Source organism: Ciconia boyciana, chromosome 8 (assembly GCF_034638445.1).
Source record: "Ciconia boyciana chromosome 8, ASM3463844v1, whole genome shotgun sequence".
NCBI classification, from domain to species: domain Eukaryota; kingdom Metazoa; phylum Chordata; class Aves; order Ciconiiformes; family Ciconiidae; genus Ciconia; species Ciconia boyciana.
Genome location: NC_132941.1, coordinates 58,759,998 through 58,785,529, shown reverse-complemented (window position 1 = coordinate 58,785,529; position 25,532 = coordinate 58,759,998). Strand labels below are relative to the sequence as shown.

The 25,532-nt window shown below is 39.6% G+C and overlaps 1 protein-coding gene across 1 annotated transcript in view; it reads left to right on the top strand.

Moving 5' to 3' along the window:
- Positions 1-2,671: 2,671 nt before the first annotated feature.
- Positions 2,672-25,532, top strand: part of GFRA1 (GDNF family receptor alpha 1) — a 145,588-nt gene continuing 122,727 nt past the window's right edge. Inside the window, exons 1-3 of the mRNA XM_072870512.1 lie at positions 2,672-2,869; positions 3,947-4,249; positions 5,545-5,628. Coding sequence (XP_072726613.1) covers positions 2,830-2,869; positions 3,947-4,249; positions 5,545-5,628 — 427 coding nt within the window. The 5' untranslated portion in view covers positions 2,672-2,829. The remainder of the gene's footprint in view (positions 2,870-3,946; positions 4,250-5,544; positions 5,629-25,532) is intronic.

Below are 25,532 nucleotides of genomic sequence, written 5' to 3'. Positions count from 1 at the left end.
GTGTGCAGCGACTGGACATTCTGAGCAACTGTAGGTAGCATGGACTTTCTCCTTGGATTTTTTTTTAAGAACATGGTTGCATTTTAAAGCTTTTTTGGATTAAGACATTTTAACCTTTCTTCACTTTGGGGGATAGTTTTCCAGAGATGAGTCAAAATACTGGCAAGAGGAGTGTTTAGTGACAATATTCAGAATTGTGGATGCATGCTTTCCAGCTGCCTTGCTATTTCTGAACTGTCAGTAACATTTTATTCAATTTTTAACACTTAAAACATGATTGCAGTTTCACTGTAATAGTAAACACCCCACAAAAGCTGTGCTTTATAACAGCGAAAGTAGCTCTTAATGCAGAAATTTGCAATGTGTTGCTTTTATATGCCAAATAATACTGTGTGTGTATATATGTATGTGTGTGTATACATATGTATTCAGAACATTAATGCATGAATGGTTTTGTAAATAGTGGCCTGGATTTCAGTCTTATTTTCACTTGCCTTGCTCTGCTGTGAGTGTTGTAGCTATTCCTGACTTAGACTTGTAAATAACAGGAGAATAATGCTACCTGTGTAGTAGACATATAGATAACTTCCATACAAAGCTTATCACATGCCATAATGGTGTCAAAATTACCACTGAAGTAGTAATCATCTCCCAGTTCAATTTGTATTGAAGTGTTCGGAAGGCCAACTTGTTACATTAAATACCAGCTGCCTCAAAAGCTGAACCCGTCTTGAATCATCAATGCCATCACCAACTTAGCACCTTCTAATTACCTTGAAATACTCTAGAAATCTGGTCGTTGTCTTAGTTTCTCCAATTATATCCTCGTACATGCAGCAGATAATAGATTTTATGGCCATATAGTAGTATATGTCCCTTCCTATTAAACGACCAAAATACAAACTGTTGTGACTTAATCAGTTGCAACTTGGCATAACTATTATGGCTTCATAGAGAAAAACAGGACTCTGGACAGTTTTGCTTTTTTTGTTGTTTGTTTTTGGTGGAAGTACAAATCTGTCTGTTAAGAAAAAGTGGCAGGAGAGGAAAACAAAAATAAACATACAGCTTCCACTCGGGTTCTGTGAATGTTCTATTCTCTGTATATCCTGGCGTAGGCTAAGCTTTTTAAATAAGTGTTTCTGAAGTACCTTACAACAGTTTAGCACCATGTGCCATCCAGTTTTCGCTATAAAAGTGGCCAGCCTGATCATCTTCCATCTCATGAGGTGAGGCAAACTCCTTTAGGCAAAATTTATTGTGAGGAGAAGCAAATTCCTTAAGTCAAGCGTGCCAAATATCTTGTTGGCAAAATTACCAGGTAAAGTATACACTGTTTTGTTTTGGGTTTTTTTGGGTGTTGGTTTTTTTTTTTTAAGAAAACATTTGGTTGCAGCTAAACCATAAAAGCACCTGAATCAAATTTTCTGTGTATGAAGACAAGGGAATCTGGAAACTGACGCTATTTTAGGCTAATTGCATTTTGTTGGGTTTCGGGGGAGCGCTACATAGTAGCAACTGTGGGAAAACCACTAAATAGTTCTCTGTTTGAACCATCTGTCACGAATACGGGACATATGTTCGCTTTGTTTATTCAGGAGCCAAGTGGAAGCCGACGCGCTCGGCTCTGCCCCGTCCGAGGGCTGCCCCGCGCCGAGCCCCGCGGGATGCGCCCCCGCGGGCCCCGCCGCCCCGGCCGGCGGAGCGCAGCCTGCGCCGGGGGGCGCTTCCTCCGCGCGGCTCCGCAGGCGCGGGGCCTGCCCCAAGGCGGGCTGCGGCGGAAAGACGGGCGGTCCCCCCCGCCGCCCCCCGGGGCCGCAGCGGGACGGCCCGGGCTTCCCCCGCGGGCGGCGGCGGCGGCGGGGCCGGCAGGGGGAGGCCGTGGCTGCCGAGCCCCCGTGGAGGGCGGGGGCGGGCGGGAAGCGGGGCCAGCCCCACCGGGCGCGGGCAGCGGGCACCCGCCCCGCCGCCTCTCCCGCGGCTCGGTCAGTTGGCGGCGGCTTCCGCTCGGAAACGCTCCCGCCGTGCCCGGCGTGCTCCCGCAGCCGCGGCCGCGCCGCTCTGCTCGGCGGAGCCGGAGCCGGAGCCGGAGCAGCCGCCCCCGCCGGCGCTCCCCGCCTCCCGCCCGTCCCAGTTTCCCCTGCCAAACTTTCCCAGCCGCTGCCGGCAGCGCGGCACCTGCCTCCGCCGCGCCCCGACCCGGCGGCGGAGGCGAGCGCACCGCGCAAGCTGCGCGGCCCCCCGCTGCACCGCCTCCCCGCCCCGGCGCAAACGAATAAATAAAGTTGCGGGCTGGGGGGGTGGAAGAGGCGAGTTGCCCCGGGGGGGCTCGGGCAGCCCTGGGGAGCCGCAGCCAGGGGCGGCGAGCGGCTGCGGGGCTGTCAGCGGCTCGCCCCGGCTGCGGGGCCGGGGGCGGGCGGGCGGTGTCGCGGATCGCGTCCCCCCCCTCGTGTGTGCTCTCGGTCCCTCCCTGGGAACAGGCGCTGCCCACCCAAGGAGGCGACCGGCGCTCCTGCCCCGCTCCCGCTTGCTCACTCGCACACACATATACCCGTGCGTGCGCCTCTCTCGCTCCCTCACTGAAGTCAGTGCTTGTGTTTTCAGGTTGCTCAGACCTGAAATCTAAGGGAAAAAGCTCAACGTTTGCGTCGCTGCTCCTGCCGCTGGCGGTGGTAGCGGTGAAGAGGAGAGAGGGTTTTTTTCTTTCCTTGAATTCAATGGATCTGAACTTGGAGTCTTTGGACCTCGGCGGTTTTGGAATATCTACATGCTGATCCTCTTTGTTGTGGCACATCAGCTCGTTTGGGGAAACCATCCGAAGACAGCAAGATGTTTCTCGCTATCTTGTACTTCGCTTTGCCCTTAGTGGGTAAGTTGCTGGTGTCTGATTTCTCTCTGTACATCGCTTCATAAAGCAAAGCATAGGGTTTATGAGATCGGATGCCTGACTGGTTGTCAGTCTATTGTTTAGGCAGAACAGTGAAGTTTCCAGTAGTTTTTACGGCTCTGCCTCACATCAGTTAACCCAGTCTACATTTAAAGCTAAAGACTTAGGTACTTGCCTGCGTAGCCTCTTGTTAAATTGGGTTCTCGCAAGTTACAGGGAAACTTTTCGTTTTAATAAAATAAGGCTGCTTGGGGAGGGTGGGGGGGTGACAAGAGCCAGCTGAAGGATTACATCTTCACCTGAACCTGGCAGCCTGCCCGACTGCGAGTGGTTTGCAGCCCAAACTGGTTTCCTTTCCACAGGAGATGTTTGCGTTTCCATCTGCGTGTGTCTGAGGGAGCGTGACAAGGGGCACGATGGAGAGGAGAGAGTTAATGTAATTTGCTTTGTTCTCCTGCAAAAGCATCATACGTGGAGAGAAATGGAGGGGGGAGTCATAAATTCTACCTTTAGACATGTAGAATAAGCAAAAATGTGTACAGCCTTTAAAAAGTGACTGACGCAAAAAGAAGCTAATATCAATCAGTGAGGATACTTATCTCTCTGAGCGGGTGGTTCGTGGATGTAATTGAAATTACAGCAAAGCTCTTGTGGAAAGTGAGGCCAAATATTTAACCCCTCAGTTAAACACTCGAATGGAAAGGTTATTTGTTTCACCAAAGTGGATCTAAGGAATAATGAATGCTTGTTTTGTCAGGCACATTAACCCCTGTGGGTTTTCTTTCTGTTTTGCGTCTTCTCATAAATCAGCCAGCAGGGTTAAAACGTACTGTTTCCTTGGACTCCCACAAAAGTGGATCTAAGACCATGAAAACCCGGTGTGCTTTTTCCTAAGGTATAGCACGAAGCCCTGAGGTTTGCAAGGTGCTGCCCGTGGGGCTGGCTGCCTGTGCTGCGTGAGGAGGTGCCTTGTGCTTCCCAGATGCCTGCTTTGGAGCCCTGGTTAAATCAGCCTCATCCCTCAACGAGAGTTTGTTGGTTTGTGTCTCCTCTCTCTAGATGTACTTTTGTCCGCAGAAGTGAGTGGGCTGCCTGGAGGGGACCGCCTTGACTGTGTGAAAGCCAGCGATCAGTGTCTCAAGGAGCAGAGCTGTAGTACTAAATACAGGACACTGAGGCAGTGTGTAGCCGGCAAAGAGAGCAACTTCAGCCGGGCGACAGGCCTGGAGGCAAAGGATGAATGCAAAAGCGCCATGGAAGCTCTCAAGCAAAAATCTCTGTACAACTGCCGCTGTAAGAGGGGCATGAAGAAGGAGAAAAACTGCCTGCGCATTTACTGGAGCATGTACCAGAGCTTACAGGGTACGTTGCAAAACAAAGAAACGTTACACTCCCCTAAAACAGTGTGTGATTTTGCAGCCCCTCACATCCGCAGCTAGCTACCGCCACTGAGGCTAAACCGAGAGTCTGACCCCATAATTCACATTGTGCTCTTCAGCTGCAAACTGAGGACCTTTCATCCGACGCAAGAACAGCTGCTGCTCCGTCTCCTGTTGTTGGGAAATCCACAATGAGGGTTTCCTCCAGGGGACCCAGCTGACCTTTCTAAACCCGAGTCAAAAGATAAGGGCACTAGCAAGTGCAAAAGCTACAAAAACAATCATTTGGAGACATTTTCCTAATAACATTTAAACTCCTTAATTAGGACTCACCTAACAAGACCACAGGACACTGGAACTAGTTTCCTAGCTCTTTGCTGAGCAAAGTTAAATGTAATATGGAGAGGAGCACTGTTTTAAGGAAAAGTTTATTCTTTCCTTTCCTGTATTTACTAGCAATATTCCCTGGGCATGCTGAGGCAGAAAAAAAAAGAAGTTTCTGCTTCCTAGAGCATGTGGAAGTGCCAGTTAGAAGGGATATGACAGTGATTGACTCGGGACTTCTGTTCTTGATGTCACTGGCAAATTTCCCATAGCCTACTGAGAACAGTCAGGTCCTTATATGAGATACATCATTTTTAGCTGGGTCTTGCTCTGGCCCTGAAGTTGAAGATGCAATCTTTCACTTCAGTGTGGTCCCCGTTTAACTCTTTTCTGTAGCTGCTTCTGCAAAAAGGGAAGTCATCCCTTTCTGTTCATTTATCCAGCCATCAACTGGAACATTTTAATGAGTCAATATGTATTTTTGTTCTAACTTTCGTAATAAATTACACTACTCTTGGACATTTTCTCCATTATAAACCAGCATCTTGTTAGGAGTGTTTTATTCCAAACCTGCTAGTTTTTGGCTGTTACCTGGGCTGCTCCTCTAAAAAAGTGCTCTCCTGTTAGGGTGAATGAAGAGGAACATCCCTGCTACAGCTTCTCTCCTGCTGGCATGAGATGGGACAGTCCCCATGATGTCACAGGCTGTCTCTGCAAATTATGACCTTATCCATGGCGGAAGGAGAGAAAAGAACTAGTGTCAGGGACAAACAACTAGCTTCTTTCAGGTGTTTTTACAGATAATGCTTTGAGGAGAAGTAGCCACCTGAACAGATTAAAGAGGAGTACCTTTTGCTGTTACAGAGTAACTTCATTTCAGAGTAAAAGTAAACAACAAAACCTTATCCTGAATTCTCATATAAGAAAAAAATCCGAATATTTTTTTGTCTTTAGGAAACGACTTGCTTGAAGATTCCCCTTATGAGCCAGTTAACAGCAGACTATCAGACATATTCAGGCTAGCACCAATTGTATCAGGTAAGCAGACTTAAAACTCCTTAATGAAACATGATTGCAATTTGCTGCTTTGTAGTTGAATTATGGAACTTTCAAGCAATGCTCTCTTAAATAAAGAAAGTTAATGGCTTTCTGGGTTTAGGAAGTTCATGATATAGTTGCACAAAAGAAAATACTAACTGGTTTTGAACTAATAACTAAAACTGAAGGAGTGCTTGGCAGGATGGCAATTTGTATTCTTTTTGAGTCATCCTTGACAATAAATGCTAAATTTTCCTGTAGGTGGCAATCTGATTCCCTGCGTTCCTAATTTACAAATCAGTTCCTTTTTGGGAATGTGGTCAGTGCAAGTTACCTCCCATTGACATTAAAGAAGATCAGAAGATAAATCTTTGAAATGTTTGCATAAGGGAATGCTTTATAGTTTCATACATTTTTGTATAAAAAAGAAATTTCAGAGTTAAGGCTTGTCTTCTTTTCTGGAGCTGCTGCCTGTTTAAAGACCCTATTCACAACTTCCTTCTTTTTCTAGTTTTTCTCTGAACATTTTTCGTTGTGTGGCTGTCTTTCAGAACTTGTTTGTAGTAATTTGAATATGTTGCTCAGTAATTAAACTATGCTGTTTGTTTTTTATCAGCCTAAATTATACTCATTTTGGATCATATTTATTGAAACAATTATTTTTGGGCATTCACAGGGGTTACAGGTTGGAATTAATTTTGTTTTTTGGAGTTTCAGAAAGTCTTATGAGGATGCAGTCTGTACTCAGGACCTTTATTTGTTTAGTTACATAAAAAAATTGCATGTGCACAGTCTAATGTGTGAGTCTGACAGTGTTGAAGCTGTAGTTAATTGACATGTTATGGATAAGCATTAGTAGATGGCTCTTTAAAAGAAGGAAGAAAAGGCCAGAGACAGTGGCTTGACCAATTTTCAGAAGTTTTTTTTCAGACCAATTTACACTTTTTAGGACCCTAAGTCTCATTAAAAGCCAGGGGGACTTAGGTTGTTAAGTATTTAATGGTACAGGTTTTCAAAGGCATATAGACACATAAAATGTAGCTAACTGCCCATTGGGATTTTCAGAAAGGACTAAGTGATTTAAATAGGTGTTAGATGCCCAGGCAGTTTTAAAAATTCTAAGTGCTTAATGCATCTTTAGGTATCTTAATGCCTTTGAAAATCAGCCCTTTAGTCACTTTTCAAAATGTGACTTCAGATCCAAATCACATACATCTTTTGAAAGCATTATCCTAGTTTGGTGAGCAAGTCTGTTGGAGAAATAGTAGAGAACAAAGATTAATTTCTGAAGAATCTGTATTTATTTTTTGTTGCTTAAAAACCCCAACTTAATACAAAACCAAGACAAAATCAATGCAGAGGAGTTCCAGGCTGTTTTCTAATAGTTTATGGTCAGCCTGCTGAGGGCCAAATTCTAACCTACCTCAGCAGTTTTATGATCTCCATAGAAATAGGCTATGTACACTCTGCCTTTCTGTTATTTTTTAGATTCCCCATTTACTTTCAAAGTAACTATCTTAAAAATGTAATAATTTTGTTTCTACCTATTCTGTGCAACAATGAAATAAGACATAGTTGCCAACAAGTGACGTCCATCCTACCACAGTCACTTAAGACGCTGGTGGACTGGTTAGGACTCACTCTGTGTTACTAGTCCACCCCAAATTGCTGTTCACTTTGTCAGAAGTTTCAGGTTTACAAGGATTGGAGGCCTAGATTCACAGGGAGCAACAAACAAAAGTTGTAATACAGTGGAAAAATGCCAGTATTTGGAAGTATTGTAATCTGAAAGAAAAAGATTAGCAAAAGCATTTTTCTTATCGTCATGGTTACTACTGCATGTTACGTTCTTTAAAGCTGCCTAGTCTTACAGATTTTTTGCAGGGCTCTGCAAATAACTCAAACAGCAGAACTTGGTAAGATTTTTATATCTTGATTAAAACAAAACAAAAAAAACCCCTGTACAAGCAGTGTTGGCAGGGGTTTCATAACTGGTGTTCTGCTAATGCCGTCATTGTGTTTATAGATGTTGCTGCAGTATTCACTCTCATTAAAGTTATTCGGGTGTAATTAAAAGCAATGATTAACTCTTTCATCTCACAAAGGCCATTCTGTGGTACTGTACGACTTGGTGTATATCAAGTGTAATGCTTTTGCCATCTTTTTAATTTGTTTTTGAAACAGTATAGAAAATCACAACAGTTGTCTTTTATGGTACGCAAAAGAGGAAAAACATTGGCTAAGATGACTGTTTTGTGTGTTACATAAGTCTTTTGTAGCATACATAAGTCTAAGAAATGGAGGACAGTTTTTAAAAGCAGTTAAAGTTGATCTAATTCTATACTGAAAGATGTTTAAAATTGCATCCTCTATGGAAACAGGATGGCACTTTCTCATTAATCTTTCAAGCATCAATATGTTGATTTAAAACAAAAATCAGGAATATATTGCTAAACCTGTTACTAAGTTTGTAGTTTATCTCTAGTTCCTGTTATGTTGATGGAACAAGTGATGCAGTTGTGTTACTAAAGTGAAGCTTTGTTTTATGTTTTTAAGTGGTCTATGTTATACTGCGACTAATGGTGTAGTTAGTCTAGAACTAGAAGGACAAGCTAAGTGTTCTATATAAAATTTAAAACAATGTCCAACAATGGAGAAAAGAAAAATCTAAACCCACAAAATTATTTATCGTAGTACTAGCTGTTAAGCCCAGAGTATCATATATTCAGATACTAACAAGCACGAATTTTGCATTTGAATCACTACTATATTTGCAAGGAAAGTGTAATTTATAAAAAAAAAATTGATGGCTAAAATAGGAATGTGAGTTCAGTGTTTGATTTACCTGTGATCACGTATCCTGAGTATTTGAGGGTCTGATCTTCCTTCCTTTCCGTCTACACTTTAAGTTCATAATTCAGCTCCTTCTATAAAGTTTGTCCTCTGACACCTCACATGGCCAAATCCAGGACTGTGAGTCTTCCCAGTTGAAGGACAGGGCTGTCTTGGTTTTTGTTTTGGGCATGTCTAGGTCTGAATTTTCTTTAGAACTACTATGTCTGATGTGGTGCTTCTGCCTTAAGGGTGTGAATTTCTTGCTGGTAGGCAGCTCTTCAAATTACTGAAGACTTGTGTGTGTGTTTTAGAGAGTAACAGATTTGGGTGAGTTATTATGATGTAAAGATTTTGCTTAAGCAGACATTTTTGCTTAAACCTTAACAACTTCTGAGAAGTGAAAACATTTAAGACCATTAAAATCTGTCATAAAACAGATTTTAAATGCAAAATCTTTTGATTGGATTTCAGAGGTGAGTTTCATACCAAATTAAGGATAGATGCTTGAATTAGTCACTTGTTAAAGCTATCTACAGCTTTTTACTACCTGCAGAACAGTTTGCCTCTTGAATTTGTATGGTATTGGACATCGAGCCTCGCAACTGGAAGATATCCTATTATTTCGGTATCAATTGATATGGTATAGTGGTCATCTCTGTGGTGTGTTGTAAGAGAATATGCTGCATAAAAACTGTAGCTTCACGTACCTGCAGAAATACTTACAACATAAATGTTTCTGAAATGTCTCATTCATTTCAACACAAAATGGAGAGCCACTAAAGCTGAATAAAATGCCTTAAGCCATATCTGTGAAGTGGTGTAAACAGAATACTTAATATTAAAAAGAATTGACTATTTAGATCAGCTTATTTAGGATGACATAATGCTGTCCTCCCATGGACTCACTTTTAAGTTGCCTAGTTAATCACAAGCTTATTATCCCACTGTTCAGCTTTGTGTATCTTTTCTTCTTTCTTTTACGTCTGTTATGTTCAGAAATAATTTTAAAGAACGGGCTACATAAATCAGAATATTTCTTAAAATATGTAGGTTTTGCTGATAGTCTGTGGAGAATTGGTTGGTTACATGCTGCTAGTTATGTCTTGTTTCTAGCTGCTACAATGCAAGACAGGTAGAAATTAATTATTTTGCCAATATTTATTTTTAGTGTAGTGAACTGTTTTTGCAAAGTGCCTTTTGTATCATTAACAAATGAGAGAAAGAAACTGGCTCGTATGATTACATGTCAAAAGGAGTGTTTCCTGATTCTGCTGTTCTCATGAGAGGTTGTTTACTCTTTAAAAACTCTGGGAATCTTCTGTTGCAGAAAGTATCTGGAAGTTTATATTTAAAGTATCTGGAAGTTTATATGGTAGATTTGTTAATTAAAACCAAGAGTTCAGTAGACAGCACAGCACATAGGGTTTCTTACTGGAGTGTATCATTCCACTTTATTACATGGGTAGCACAGCACATGAAGTTAGCATGTTTGATTTGCATAGTGAATAAGCGATAAGTACAAAGACAAACAATTATGGTCAGTAAGGCGGCCTTTTATTGTATTTAAAAAGTTGAGACTATAAAAAGTTAGCAGTGCTGGAATTCTCAGAAGGGTGTGTGTGCTGGTGGCATTTAAATTAGGCAGTCTCATGTACACTCTTTCGGTAGGATTTCATGAAGATGCGTCTGGGTCTCCCTCTAGGACCTCTGCGTTGTTCAGAAGGACAGTGGGTTAGTTAGTAGTTTTCTCTTCTTCCTCTGAGTTTTTCAAAGTCTTTTAGGCATCCTGTATCATTGGCATTCACAGATCAAAAAGTCGATGCTGGGAAAGAATGAAATCCAGTATGCAAAACACTTCCTTCAAGATTTGACATACTTTTATAACGGGAGACTTCCCTCTCCCCAGCATAAAACCTGCTCTGAGTATTGATGACAGCTATCTGCCTCTTGCCGTTATTTTATCCTTCCCAGGGATGGGGTAGAGGCATCACAGAGAATGGACTGCAAGTGTTTCCTTTGGAAAAGTTGCTATCAACAAAGGTGGGGGAGGAAGGTTGGGGTTTTCAACACGAATTCTCAGGATCCAGAGAAACAGAGCTTCCTTCTCTGTGTGCTTAAAGTCCTTTAGGATTCATCATACCTTCTCTTTCTGCTACTTCTGTAAAGAGGGGCTGTAGAACTAGAAAACACCATCTCATAGTGAATTAATTTTGCCCAAACTTTCATAACCCCAACATTCTTTTAATCAAGAATTGAATGCTTCCCCATTCATCTTTGCAATTCTTGAACTATTGCAAGAGCTGTGTTCTGGGTAGTAGGTCCCTGACACTTTAATTATAATTTGCTTCTTTTTTCCCTACCTGGTAAATTACTTTTCTTTTGTAGAATCCATATATAGCATTTTAAAAATTGTTTATCAAAAAGTTAGAGTCTCTGTCCTAGCCAACAGATTCACTGCTTTTTCCTTATGGGGTTTGTGGCATGTGAATTAGTGGCTTCTCCCATGAATTAATACTGTATGACATCCCCAGTTCCTACTGCCTGAGGCCTCTAATCCTGCTTCTATTCCTAAATCTATGTATATTTCAAATGCTACATATTTTTCTAATTTAACACTGTCTTTTTCTGATATTTCTGTAAGAATATTTGAGATGTCACATTTCTACAAAGGCAATTTCATTTACAAAATATTAAAAATGATGATTTCTCTTGACTATTTACAATACTCTTATTAGCTCTTCCCTCCCATATCGTTGCAGTTTATTTAAAAAAGATGAGATACTTCATGTTAGTTACCTTGCACATTCACCCGATTTCATAAACAATAAACCAGATCTTATTAAGTTAATAGGAGTCTTGCAATCTGATTCTGTTCCCACTGAAGTAAGCATAACACATCAACATCTTCTTATTTGATTATGATGTATTCTGTTTCCTGTTGTAATTTTTTGGCTTAGTTCTGGTTTTCTGATGTGAGGCTGAGCCTTTTGATAACCGAAAAGTAAAAACATATTGCTAATTTAGCCTACACTAGATTGTCACGTGCACAACTATATTTTCCTTTGTAAGGTAATACATTAAAGTAATAGTCCTTGGACCAATATATAATATTGTTTTTACAGTTATAAATCAAGACTAACTCTTCTTTCCCCAGTGAGAATTTGTGGCCCTTTGGTTGGTGCAAGAAAAAACACAAACAACACAGGCATCTATTTTAGCTGCTTTTAACAAAATGAAAATAGTTTGACAAAAATAAATATAATGTGAGCATGTACAATGTTTGTGTTCTTTGACATTTCTGCCTACAGATTTTCTTTGCAGCCAGACAACTAGGCTGGCTTCCAGTCAGATAACAAGTTATCAAGAGTGCATAGATACTAGTTGCTGATTTCCACTTCTGCATTTTCATAATCAGATTGGACTTCACACAAAAGAAAATCACTTTGGTGACTGTTGGCTTGCAGGAGCTCTTTGAATTTCCTGTTTTCTCTATTTCTTGAAGCTAGATCTGATTATGAGAGGGGAATTAAGTACCTTGCTGAAATAACTGATTGACTAGCTTATAGAGGCAGTGCTTACGCACTTTAACTTCAGCAGAAACATGAACAGGCCTTGAAACCCCAAACAGGAATATGTTAATATCCTCAGCTTGGTCCATATTTCTTTCCTTGGTGAGGTTATTGGAACATTTTGCTAATTTCTTTGAAGATCTGTAAGACAGAAGAAAAGGTCTTTGTTCCTCAAGTCTTTAAAATGCACAGCTTTCAGCAAATGTAGTTTCTGCTTGTCCTGGTAGTCTAGGCAGGCTTTGTCAACCTGTTTCAACATGAGAAACAAGATGAAATCCATTCCATGGAAGGAGGAAGCATCTGGTGATGCAACACAGAGTGTTTATGCATGAATATTCAGCGTCTCCCTGAATGCTGTGAGTAGTGAGAGAGAATATTTAGGAATCTTGAAGAAAACTCAAAGGAGAGCAGTATTCTCCTGAAGCCTCAAAGGAAAGTGTTGGTAGATGGCTAGTAAGCTATCTGTTGGTAGATGGCTAATAAGCGTGGCCAGGCATTTTGCTTTCAATATATAGTACATACAGTGAACCATGATAATAAGATCTGTTGATAACCATGATAATAAGATCTGTTGGAAGATGGCTAATAAGCATGGCCAGGCATTTTGCTTTCAATATATAGTATATACAGTGAACCATGCCTTTTCTTTGTCTGGAGTAGCATCTTTGGAGAGCAGAACTGCCATCCCTTTAATCTGTATTTTTGCAGGAAAATCTCAATTATAGTGTGGTGGGCCAGATATCAAATGAGCAAATATGTATGCACTTTTGAGCAGCAAATTGTATATTCTTCTGTTTCCCATTACAGGCTAGCTTTATGGTTTGTGTAAGTGCCATGCTAGTTGCTATGAAGTAGGAGCAAAAGCACACAGGTGCTGCTAGTGGTATTGGTGGGATTACGTGGAGAGGTCGGGTACTTACTAGTCACTGAGGAGGGAAGCAGAATCTGGTTCCCTATGGGGAGAGGTACCACCATTTCAAGGATGTGGTGAGCAGGAGCAAGCGTGGGCTGCCGGGGGCCCTTAGAAACACAGAACTTGCCAGGAAGTTCCAAGTTTTGTCAGGTCTCTACAGACTCTGGTGTGTTGTGGGGGTAAGCAGTTGGACACAACCAGCTTGCTAATGGGGCTGCTGAAGGCATGACATGGTGAGAGTGAGAAAAAGCCCGTGGTCCATATGGCATAGCTTTGGTGCAGTGCTGAGCGTACTGTTGGGAATACTGCGGTGATAAAGGTGGTGTAAGGACTGGTGCAGAAGAGAAGCCTGCGCTGAGTGGGCATATTTCTACGGTGGTCTTCCTTGGAGGGCTCCTGAAGCGCCTTGTCTGTAAGCTGTGTCCCCTGGCGAAATGCAGAGAACGGTGCCCAAAAGAGCAGCACCCTGCAGCTTTCTGTCTCTTGATGGCACAGCAAGGTGCAGTTTATGGCAGGCGATTTGCACTCTGGCTCTTTACATTTTAAAATATTTTAAAACTTTATTTTTACAACCCTATTTGTATTTGACTCTCAGGGATAACTTTGACAGTCTTGGAAAAGCCAGTGGTATCTGTCAGGAGCTGACAGTATGTTAAAAATGCTAAGAGTAAAATGTCTGTGTGTGATGAGAAGAAATAAGAATTTCTGGATTGTAAGGCAGAACTTATTTGTGATAAGTATCCAACATTTCTTATTTTAAGCTGTACATTACATTATTTTAACCTGAGAAAGGAACATGTTTACAGCTTTGATTTTTAGAAATATGGCCATTTTTGTTTATGAAAACTAATGCTGTAATTTATTGTATATTAGTTTTTTGGTATTATTTTTATATTCTTGCATTTTCTGTGGATGAAACTGATGCAGCAACAATGCTGTCAGTATAGTTAGGGCATTAACACAATTAAGTTATTTTTGGAATAGTTCTTTAGTTACTATGATGCTTTGGCAATTTTTATAAATGTCAGGCTATTGTCCTGTACAATCTGCACTCAGCCTGAAATTTAACATGAGAGATGCATGACACAAAGTGTAATGGCATAGAGATAGCTCTTCCTGCATAGAAATTTGCAGAAATGATGGGTTGTAAAGAGAGTTGAAGATATCAAACAATTTGAGTAGGAACCTATAAATAAAGATGAATTTCTGCATTCACTGGTTATACGATTTTATCACTGTCTGGTGTCCATAAAATGCATCTTCCCATTAAAGTTTTGTCATGCAGCTGACGAGGTTCAGAACTGTTAAAAGCTTCCACTCTCTTCCTTTTAAATTCTCCACCCTAAATTCAGTACTAAGGCTCAGTTCAGCAAAACCAGAAATCGCCGTCTCCCTGTTCCTCCTCCACAGGAAGCAGTGTCTGATTCTCCCTGCTCCCCAGTCCACAGCCTCCAGCCCACTGCTGATGTTTCTTACGTTTAACCATGGCAGTCAGGCTAGTGCTAACTGCTGTCACTTCCTTGAGCTAATAACCACAACTCATTCCTGCCTTGACATACCTTTTCCATACACCGCCGTGCCTTCTTTGATTGTCGACTTTGCTCTCTCTGAACCGTAACTCCTCCAACAACTCCCCTCCGGCTGTAGGACTTCGGTGGTTTCTTTCTCTGTCGCTGCAGCACGGAGTGGCTCAGCTTTCCCCCTCAGCTACTTGTTTCTCAGAAATCTGACTACAGTTCCTCCCTTTCCTTTTTACGACAGGCTTGTCTTTGCTCTCCTGTCTAATGTCTTTGCTTTGCGGTCTGCCTCTGCCCTCCACCCCGCTCTCCTTTCTCCGTTCCCCCAACACCTCCCTGTCCTCCCTTGTCCAGTACCTCTGGTGAGGCAACGCCTTCTCTGTTCCTTGAAAGCTTCCCTTAAACTCTGCTTTTCCCAGCAGTCTCCAAATTGTTCTTTCACCCTCCCTGTAAAGAGTTTGAGATGTGGTCTAATAAAAGGAATTGCTCCTGAGTAATAGAACTAATAAAGGCTGGTTTCCTACCAGAGTCCTCCATCTCCTGGATGCCCCCACTCTCTGCACAGACCGAGCTCCTATCTTCTCTCCCCGTGCTGTGCCCTCTCCACATGTACTCCCTTGTCTCTTCCCTGGTCCCTAATTCTGTCCCACGTCTCTTGTCTCGGGGCAGCACGTGCTGCGGCTGGCTTGGTGTTCCACAGGTACTGAAGGACTGTATGGGTGAGCAGGCACCTGCTCCCTCCTGGAATGGCTCGGAGCCAGAGACATGCCTGCCTTGTCCTTGGCAGGCAGGTCTACGTGGGTCTAAAAACTGCAGTTTTTCATAAAATTTGTATGAACTTCGTATTCATTCCTCTATCAAATTTGTTCCAGTATGTCCTATGGGTTAAAAAATCACTGAGAGCAGCAGGGGTGTGGAGAAGATAGAGGAGACTAATATTCAATTTACCTACATTTCCTTGAAAAATTAGGATTAAAAAAAGCAAATATGGTTCCTGTCATATCGCTAAGCATTAGGCTGTGACACATCTCATCTTATTCTAGTCTCATAAAACATCTAGTGTGTTGTGCAAGTGATATAAATAAACATGCAGTGGACTTGAAACATACAGACAATTAAGTACAGTTGATAGCTGACAGTTGTATTAGATAATTGAGCATCTCAGGGTTCTCAAAATGGGAAATAATTCATGCATTTAGGCTAGTTGGCATGAAGGTTATTTATTCAGATTTAGAAATGAAACAAGAAAGAAAGGACCCATCCAAAAGCTGTTGTATATGAATACATATGTTGCATCTGACTATTTGGATGATACCACATTGTATTTACAAATGACACTGCACTTTTTAAAGTCATCTTCTTTTTCATGTAGAATATTTTTAGGATTAAGGATTAAGTTTTGCTGATGTTTTTTGTGGTAAGGTCATAAACAAAATTAAGAAAGGTGATACTAGCATTCAGTAGTAGTTTGAAAGAATTCATGTCCGAATACTTGGACTTCCCCAGGCTTGCCGCTTGCAAATAGAGTGGAATGTATTCTGCACAGCAGTGGCTTTGCATTAATGAACACTTAAGCAGCAGATTAAAATGTCTGCCTAAAAAATAGGTTAGGATTATATAATAACACAAGTCTGGGATACTAATAACAGTGAAGATCATTTTATTGAGCAGATTAAGTGCAATTAGATCTCAACTACAGAATGTTTAAATACAATACCAGATCAAAACCCAGTCCCTGCCGTTTTACTTGCTTTCCTTCACACCTACAGGATCAGCACCTGACAGCAAAGTAAATTATCATTTTTATTGTTCATTTTATATTGCCATGGGAATGTACATCATATTATCCATTAGGACCCAGACAAGTCTTTTCTCCACATACACAGTCATGAAACCTCGCTGTCTTCAATCACGACATGATTGAAGACAGCGAGGCGTCTGCGCTATTTGAAATTCTATTAGAAATTGATAAATTTGCTTGTCAGATTTCTTTAAAGGATTGCATAGATAAGAACTGCGTATAGTTTTCTCATATGAAAAGTCATGAAAATCATAACTTTATAATAAATCCATATAGACTGAGAAATTGTGTCAGTTCTTTCTCTCCTAATCTATTTGCTTAATTTTAGTCTCCTAAATTCTGCAATGGAGACACAAACTTGCAGCTGTTGATAACACTTATGACCTGATGAAGTAAACTGCTTTGATCCTTTGAGAGGTCAAACTGTGTGTGTTTCTAAGCAAACATTCCCCAAGGCTGCTGATGCGTGAGATGTCTCTTCCCCTTGCCAAATGTCCCACCTTCGCAATAGAAAATTAAAGGAGACTTGTGAAGAAATGTGGTGTGTTAGTGTATTTAATCTTGTTTATAAATTGGTGTGAGAATTGTTAAACACAGGATTTGGCGTTTTTATTATTATTATTATTTTTGCACAGTTTAAAAATATCTCGACAGCTCTCTTCTGGGTTGGGTAGAAAGTGAATGTATTAACTCTAACCGCACTAATGTTTAGGGAGAAAGCCATACAATGTTTTTTAATTTAGTAAATAGAGAATAACTTGAATCTGACTTGGAGCTTCATTTAGCTTTTTAATACATTTCTGCTGTAGAGCTAAAAATATCTTATCTTCATGCCCTTGACCTTTTTCTAAGAGCTGTGGGAAGATTAAAAAGCATAAATGAGAATAAATTTAGAATTAGCCTGTTTGAAGAAAAATGGTACCAAATGCCTTAGCTATCCGCAAAATGGTATTAAGTTGTCAATCCTACAACATGTCCAGTCTGGCAGAGCTAAGCAAAGCAACCTGCTACTAGAGTAGGGCTCTAGTAGTCCTTGAAATGAGAAGGTAGTTCATTTTTCATTCCCCACTCAGTCCTTCACCTCCTTGTGGAAGCTGCCAACAAAGGTGCCAATTATAACGATGATTTCTGTAGCTCAGATATCTATCCCTTAACACACCCCTTTCCCCCAGCTTGTTCTGTGTAGTTCACTGTGCAGCTGTATAAATACTTTTGGTCATTACCCTCTTGGACTGTATTTGAACTAGTGACTAAAAGGTGAGGTTGTCAATATATTAAATACATCGTTAATGGCATAACTACAGCCATAAACGGTGAATAATTGTGATGGTTGAGATTTATTTATTTATTTATTCATTACAAAATGTGTCAGTATCTGGGCATCTTTGACGTTATAGGGATACTTCTGAAAACAGATGACTTTTAGTGATATCCACTGCAAGCAGCCACTCTGCAGTGTTTTTAATTACCTACTTTAAATTATTCACTTAACAAGACAGAGAATGGTTGCACTTGTGAAGCTGTCATCTTTCGGGCTTAGGTACTGCATTGCTGTGCAATAATTATACAGACTGATACTAGCTTTCATTTATGCTAATTGCAAGTAAGCTTATAAATTCCTCAGATTATTAAAAAGAGAGTTATCTCCTTCCTGTTGTGTTCAGTCAAGGATTTAAATGTTGCAAACTTTCAGTCCTGCTTTAAAGAGAAAATATGACCATAAACATCTTTTGGATATCAATACATTGTCAAGCTAAGAAAACAAGAATTGTTATTCTGTTTTGCCTTTCAAAATTGTATTTGTAGCATTGCAAATATATATACTGATTTTTATCATTATTTTAAATTAATCTGGTGATTTAAATATGTATTTAATCCTACACAGACAGACATAATAAAACTAAAATGATACCTAAAAGATAATAAATAAGCGTCTATACCTAGGACACTAACAGGAGGGAAAAGAAATTGATTTCATAAATGACAATGTTTTCTCTAAAGCTATTCTCAGTAGGATCTTCAGAAAAAAAATAACAGATTTCTGTAATGCAGGCAATATGCAATATCTGGTCTAGACTGCAAAGAGAAATGTAATTTACAAGTTACAGAATGAATTGTATTGTCGCAAAAGGAATAAAATAGAGCCAATACTTAGCTCCCCTTGAGCAGTAATATGTGCTAATTGAAGGACTCAGGGTTGCTTTGTAAGAGTCAATATTCAAGCTTGTAGAATGCTTAAAGTGACTAGTTTCTGTCTTTAGCCAGAATGAGAAATATAATAAAAGATTTGGGACCTGGACTGTGGTGAGAAGAGCTACTTCCCACTGCAGCTGTCAGAATGGGAGACATGTAAAGCGCTTGTAACAGATAGCTCCTCTATCTATGGAGCAGGCTGTACTACTTCTATGGCAAAGAGTGTTGCTGATAGATTAGGGTGACAATTCATAATGTCCCTGAGTGTGAATGCTACATGTTGAACAAGATCAGAGTCTCAAGGAGCATGTCACAGAGAATTAAGGTTTATTACTTATCCTTCCTCATGGTTTTCAGAGTAATACTTTACAAATCATCTTTCCCCCAGATTATAGCTGAGTGGTCTAATTCTGGGTAATGACTTTTTGTTGTGTGGCATGATACAATAACAGAAAAGTATTTTAATAAAATTCTAGAAATTACTGTGCATATTAGGAATGATTTATTAGACCTTATAACAAGAAAGCTAGAAAGGTTTTTTAAAGTTGTTGACTTCTCAGATGTATATTATTAGTGTGCAGTACATGTATTATTTTGAACTATTTATTTTTAAAGAGTGGCAAAAGTATTAAAATACATCTCTAAATCACTCTACAGCTACTTAGAGGCAAGGTTTGGCTAGCTGCCCAAAATACTGCATAGTAGGTATTTGGGAAGAGGAGAAGGTTTCTTTGAGGTATTTTTACCACTGGGGGACTCCTGCTGTTCACATTTCTTCTGTAGGGTTTGGAGTACCCCAGATTTGCTTTAAATGATTGAGTTCACCTGAAAGACGGAGGGTATACTGGTGTCGGAAGAGGTGCAGCCAGTGTATTTGTCATAGAAGATCATGTTAATTTTAATTGGCAAATGAAGTGTTTAGCTATTTCACATTATAACACCCAAATGTTAACCCGGGTTGTTTCTCTTTGTATCTAATGCTAGCATGAGAAGGTGCACGGTTTGTAGAAGATGTGGCTGAGTTCATTCTTTTGACTGTTTTATCCTTAGTTGTTTTAAGACTTGAGTGAATAGGTGCTGCCAGGACTCTAGCTTTTTTTCATATTAAATGTAAAAGCTAAGCTAATGTATATTTGGCAGACACAAGCACTTGGAGGTCAGGAAACTTATGACTTTAGCTTTTTCTCTTTTGTACAATTCCTTTCTGACACAGGCTTGAAATTACATTCAAACACTCCTTTTCCAGTATGTGATATGAATCAATGTTGTACCAGTGCCTAAGATCACCTTTGCTGATGTACTTAAAATCTGACTAATACATATATTAAAGGGAGCATTAAGGTACAAACACATCTCTAATTCTGGGCCTGTCTGACTGGAAAGTTTCTTTTCATAAATCATTCAACAGCAGGTTTACTGAAAGGAAGGTTAGGAGGCTCATTTGTATAAACTTCCAGACCTTTCCCCCAAAATAACTCTTTTCCATTGGAAAAAATGCAGTTATCCTAATTTCCTGACTGTACTCTGGGTTGGTTGGTCTGTGAAGCTGCATTTTTCTTCCTGTTAGGAGTTTTCAAAACCTTTACAGGTGGTAGCAGAAGGGCCACCAGTTTGTGCTACAGGGCTTTTTAGAAAGGACCGTACAGAAGAGAGATGTGTCTGTACGTTTCTGTTCATACAGCTGAACAACAGTTTGCAATTTGTAAAGAGCCAAACCTTCCTGTTTGTAATACAGTGTAGTGTCCTTGAACCATAGGATATTAGGTCAGCATGTTTTTAAAGACACTAGCAGTGTAAGGCCAAATATTCTCGAAGCAGTATTTGTTGCTGTTGGATTGCAAGCTACATCACAGTTTATTTCCTTGTACTAATTATTCTATCTGTACCTGTTGCATCGCAGTGAAATGAGTTCAAGGGTGTTAGTTGGTAGGAAACAAGTATGCGGACGTCCCATCTCACATCTGGCTTTCAGAGCCCATTTTATTAAAGTTAATAAAGTGAATTGCACTTCAGATAGACAATCACGCCACTGTTTTATTTAATAAAACAAACAAGGAAGAACCAAGTTGCATTTGCTTCATAAGGAAAATCTATCTTCTGTTGTTTAGAGAATGTATCCTGTGATGACTGTCATACAGCATTAATTTTTATGCTGTGCTTAGAATTCAAATACCTGAATTTCTGGCAGTTTCTTTTCTTCTTTGGTGACAAGTAAATGTTGAGTAATCAATTGAAATATAATTTTTTTAAAAAGTAACATCTGAAATGAAGCAGACTAGTAGAAGGGAAGAAAGCAACACTTTGTGTGTGAATAAAACTATAGAGTTTGTCAAAGGCTAAATTGGAGAGCTTTAGGTAATGTAAAAAACATTTAAACAGCAAGTCCTCTGATTATTTTCACTCTCCGTTCATGTGTATCAAGAAGCTATTCCACTGAGTACCAAAACTTGAGAGTTGGCAGCATCTTCCTGGAAGAGAATGTGTAGTGCCTCTGGTGTTGGAGAGAAAGAAATGACCAGTTTGCTTTCTAACGTGGTAGAATTCCATAAACTCTGGTATCATGTTATATTCTAACACAATCAGTCCTAATGTGTAATGAAGCATAAATATTATTCTATTTGCTGATATTTTCACTACTTGTAATTTGGTCGCTAATAGGAGACTTAGAGATGTGTTACAGAGAAATTTGGTTATATGGAGACCAGTCAAATTGCGGCAGCCATTTTGCAAGCAAAATAATAGTTTTTAAGGACATTTGGCAGAGGAAGAGAAGTGATATTTGCATGTTTAATCAGGTCACGTTGTTCTTTGAAGAATATATGTTGCAGTAATTATAGTAGTACGCCAATTACTTCCTTTAATTACAGATTTTTTTTAAATGTGGGGGTTAGATCAGCTCCTGTGAAATTGGCTTCTCGTTTTTCCATTCATGTATGGTGGAAACACTGGGGCAAAATACATTCTGTATTATTTTTTCTCTTCATCTGGAAAGAATTTTTTTTTAATCTGCAGAACCCATATTCATAGCAGTAAATTATGACAAATATTTATTGTAGAATAAGTTTTATATTTAACTGCAGAAGAGTGTTTTCTCTTGCTTTTAGTCACAGGATACCCATTTACATTCTGTTATCAGGGTCTCGTTATGAGTACTATAGGCCCTCAGCTACCATTGAGTCTCCAGTTGTTTTCTATCAGAGTTGGATCAAAATCAGCTTCACTAGATCAGATTTTTAGTCCCTCCTTGGGCAAAATTTTTGTTAAGATCAAATGAAGCTTTCCCAAGCAAGCTGCAGAATATAACCACTGTCAACAATGATGTTTCTTTGTGTATTCTGGATTGCAAACATAGCTTGTCTGTGCGACCTCGAGATGTTTTGATTAATTGCATCTTCTGGAACTCCATATGTGTGTTATGCCTGCTTTATTCACACATAAAAGGGACAGAGCTATTACCTTCCCTCTAAGTTATGTGAGGAAAGAGGATTGTGTTTACCCTCTATGGTATATTTCTAAGCTCCATAACGTTTAAAAAATATTTTTCATGCCTTTGGTGTAATTCTAAATGTTATTTTTCATTAGTCATAAAAAATATGGGTTAAAAGCGCTCAGAGGTTTTATGTAGGCTTTCATGCAGTAGTCTGATGCCTCTGACAGATAATCCTAGAGAGATCTCTTCCACAAAACAGGACGTGTTCTTGATAATTATTCTCATATAATGACTACTGCTTCTTTGATTTGAGCAATCTGATAAGGAGACTACATCATGCAGAGTCAGGAAAATTCCTTCCAAGTAGAGGAGATTTTCTATGTGGGCAACTCTTGAAATTAAAGATCTGTAATTATTTACAATGCATAGGATGTTCCATACTCTCTCTTACACTGATAAAAGTTCATCTGATAGTAACACACGTGTGTCACCGTTCAATACTTCCTGATCTTCTGTCTCATCCTGGTGAAAGTTCTTAAAGACCCTTTTAGTGACAAAACAGGTTTTTGTGGAGCACTTTAATGTCCTGTTTGTGATACTCGTCATGCATCTTGTGTGTATTTTAAGTCCTGCTGTGATCATCGTCTGACTCTTAAAATGGGTATTCACTTCAGGAGAGCAAGCAAGCTTTAGACAGTTATGGTATAAAAGCTATATGCCTTGCTCTATCAGGAACAAATAGTACTGAGACCTTGTATGCAAGGCATTCATAAAAATGATGCCTGCATTTTGCAGAACAGAATTGGTGGCCTTATGTTTTTCCCCTAAACTTCATGCTACAGATGGAGAGGATTATTTATGTGGAGAACTCAGTTTATAGCTCAGCAATCAGATAGCAGCTGTATTTTCCTCCATTGCCAGATCCTCAGCAACATCTTGTCCTGTTTGTAAAGCCATCTAGTTTATGAAAGTTAGAAGACTCCCAAACAGAACAAGCTGCTCGTATTTGTAAAGTATACAGCTGCTAGATCCAGAGCTGATGCACTGGGAGAGCAGTATTCCCATCTTTGTTTAACTGATAATGTTGGCACTTTTCATACCACCACTCTGAAAAGACTGCATCTTAGCAGTCACTCTTGCCTGGCTTTATGCTGGCATGCACCCAAAGAAAAATAAGATAGCTCATAGCTCTCCTACGGCCACTTCAGTTCTTCAAGATGCTTTAGTCAGTTGAAGTACACTGCTAACAAAAGATTTGAATTACAAGGAAAAGGAGAGAGAGTAACTACTACTCCACCTTCTAGCTCTCTGTGTAGAAGCATTGAAAGTTAGAGGTCATATATGCAGCAATACACAGTGCTGGGCATAGACCTTAGAAGGTCCCAGGGTCAGACAGTTAAGGTGCTTGCCTACTGGCAACGTGTTGTAGTGCAGCCCCATTGACCACAATATTGCAAAAATCACAGATATTTATGAGGCGATTATTATTTTTGATACGGTAAAGCAAATTTGGGTATATTTGTCACAAATACGCTTTTAAGTACCTCCAATTTCCAGTATATAAATGCTGTTTATAATATATTTCTCTTTGATACTGGTCATTTTTGTCATTATAAAACTTGCCTTCATCATTTGAAAACAGGTTGTATAAAACTTTGATAATTTTTCAATGTTTGATTTAAATTACAAACTTCAATAAGCTTTCTTTGCCCAGCTTATCTGTAGAAAATATATGCTTTATAAACACCCAGTACACCAATATTTAAAAGGCCATGTGTTATCTGAGAAAACTTATGCAGAGAATCAACAGCTCTACCATAGGAATCAATCAGCATAGTACTGCAAACAAGGGACCTTTTGTACCTCTACAAGTGCAGAACAGCATGAATTTTACAACTGCTGAGTGTACTCCTAAGTTAATTACCATTTAGAGTCTAAATAAAATAATTCTTTATTAAAAATTGTGTTGAAAAAAAAAATTAGTGGCATATAGCATCCTATTTATTATTTATTCAACTATAACTGAAATTGTAATCAGAAGTCAGACTTGAATCACAGGCTGTGGGGAGAAGTGCATCTTTTCAGTGGGGCTAATTAGCTTGAGTAGAACAAAGCGCTAATGCAGCTATCTGGAGCCTGAGTTATTTTATTCAACATATATTTGTGCTATATAGACACACCCTATGATGCCAAGGTCTTATATTTAATAAAGGGGTTGAGAGCAACACAATTGTGCCACTTAAGAGATTTAATCGAAAAGAAGCAGCATCATTGCTTAAGAGTTGTTTAAAACAGTGCAGTATATAGTGTGCACAGCATTGTTTTAGTGTGTATATTTAGTATATAGTGTATATAGGCTACGCACTAAGTAGGATATAGTGTATATAAACTGTAGGAACCGTCCTCTAGTGGTGGACATGTGATTCCAAATTTAACTTGAGGAACAAAAGGTGCCACAGGTGGAAGAAGGATTCTTCATGAAATCCTGAACTGCGTGGAGTAATTGCGAGGAGGAGGTGCTGTGCGTGTTTTTCCCTATACTTCACAGACCATCCAGTGAACCTGCACTGTCTGCTGACTCTCACTGTGCAATCCTCAGCACCTCCAGTGTCTTTGGTTATGTTCAAGCATGACTGAGATCAAACTTTCCAAACGTAAGGACAGAAGTGTACTTCCTGTGAGGTATCTTGCAATTGCATTTCCTTCCTCCATTGACTTTTAATTATTATTATATTTTTGCCAATATTATTGAGCCTTCAAATATTTTGCATTGTTTCAAAGGAAGTTTGCTTCCATATTAAGCTAAATAACACTTGTCAATAGTGGGCTTGATTTTTATTACTCTGTGTAATCACTGCTATAGACTATATCTGATTTCTAGTACTCTCAAATTCTTCTCTTTCAGAGTACCAGATCTTCTCAGTCAATGTCTGTTGACTCCCTTCCAGAGTTGTGTCTTTATTTTTAACCAAAAAACTTCAGAAATATTTTTGTTGCTTTTTACTTTCTCATACCTCCTTTGGGAGAAGGCCCATTTTTCTCAGGCATTTGACTTGCTTGTTGTGTAGTTGAGCACACTGTATTACGTCTTGCCATGTAAAGCCATTAAATGTAACTGATGTGGACAAATCAAGCACATTATAGTCTCTAGGGCAATGACATTGGGATACATATTACTTTCAAGAATAAAGAATTGCTTTTAAAGGTCTATAAAATTGCAGTGTTTAATATTTTACTTCTGACTGGATTTAACAAAAAATTCTGTGTTTTCAAGTTAGAGAAATTAGTGTCTGCATTATTTTAGGAAGTGCTTGACCACAAAAAATCTTGCTTTGACATAGACTGGAAAACAGATGGAACAAGGGAAGGGCACATGAATAATTTGCATTCCTTTTCTTTCCTTCTGTTTTGTTTCCAGTGCCAACACATTTTGGTGTTTCTTTGTGTTTGGAGGCTTATGAGTATTCTATTGCAATGCCCAAGGGACTTGACTGGGCATATTATGAATTTAGTATCATTATTAGTTACTAACAAATCCTTGAGTTTCCAGAGTTTCGGAAAGAGAGCGTGTTCTAGGATGTAAACACCCAAGAATGGAAAATAAAGAGGCAGGAAAAACTAACTGAATCCTAATTATCGGCACCTC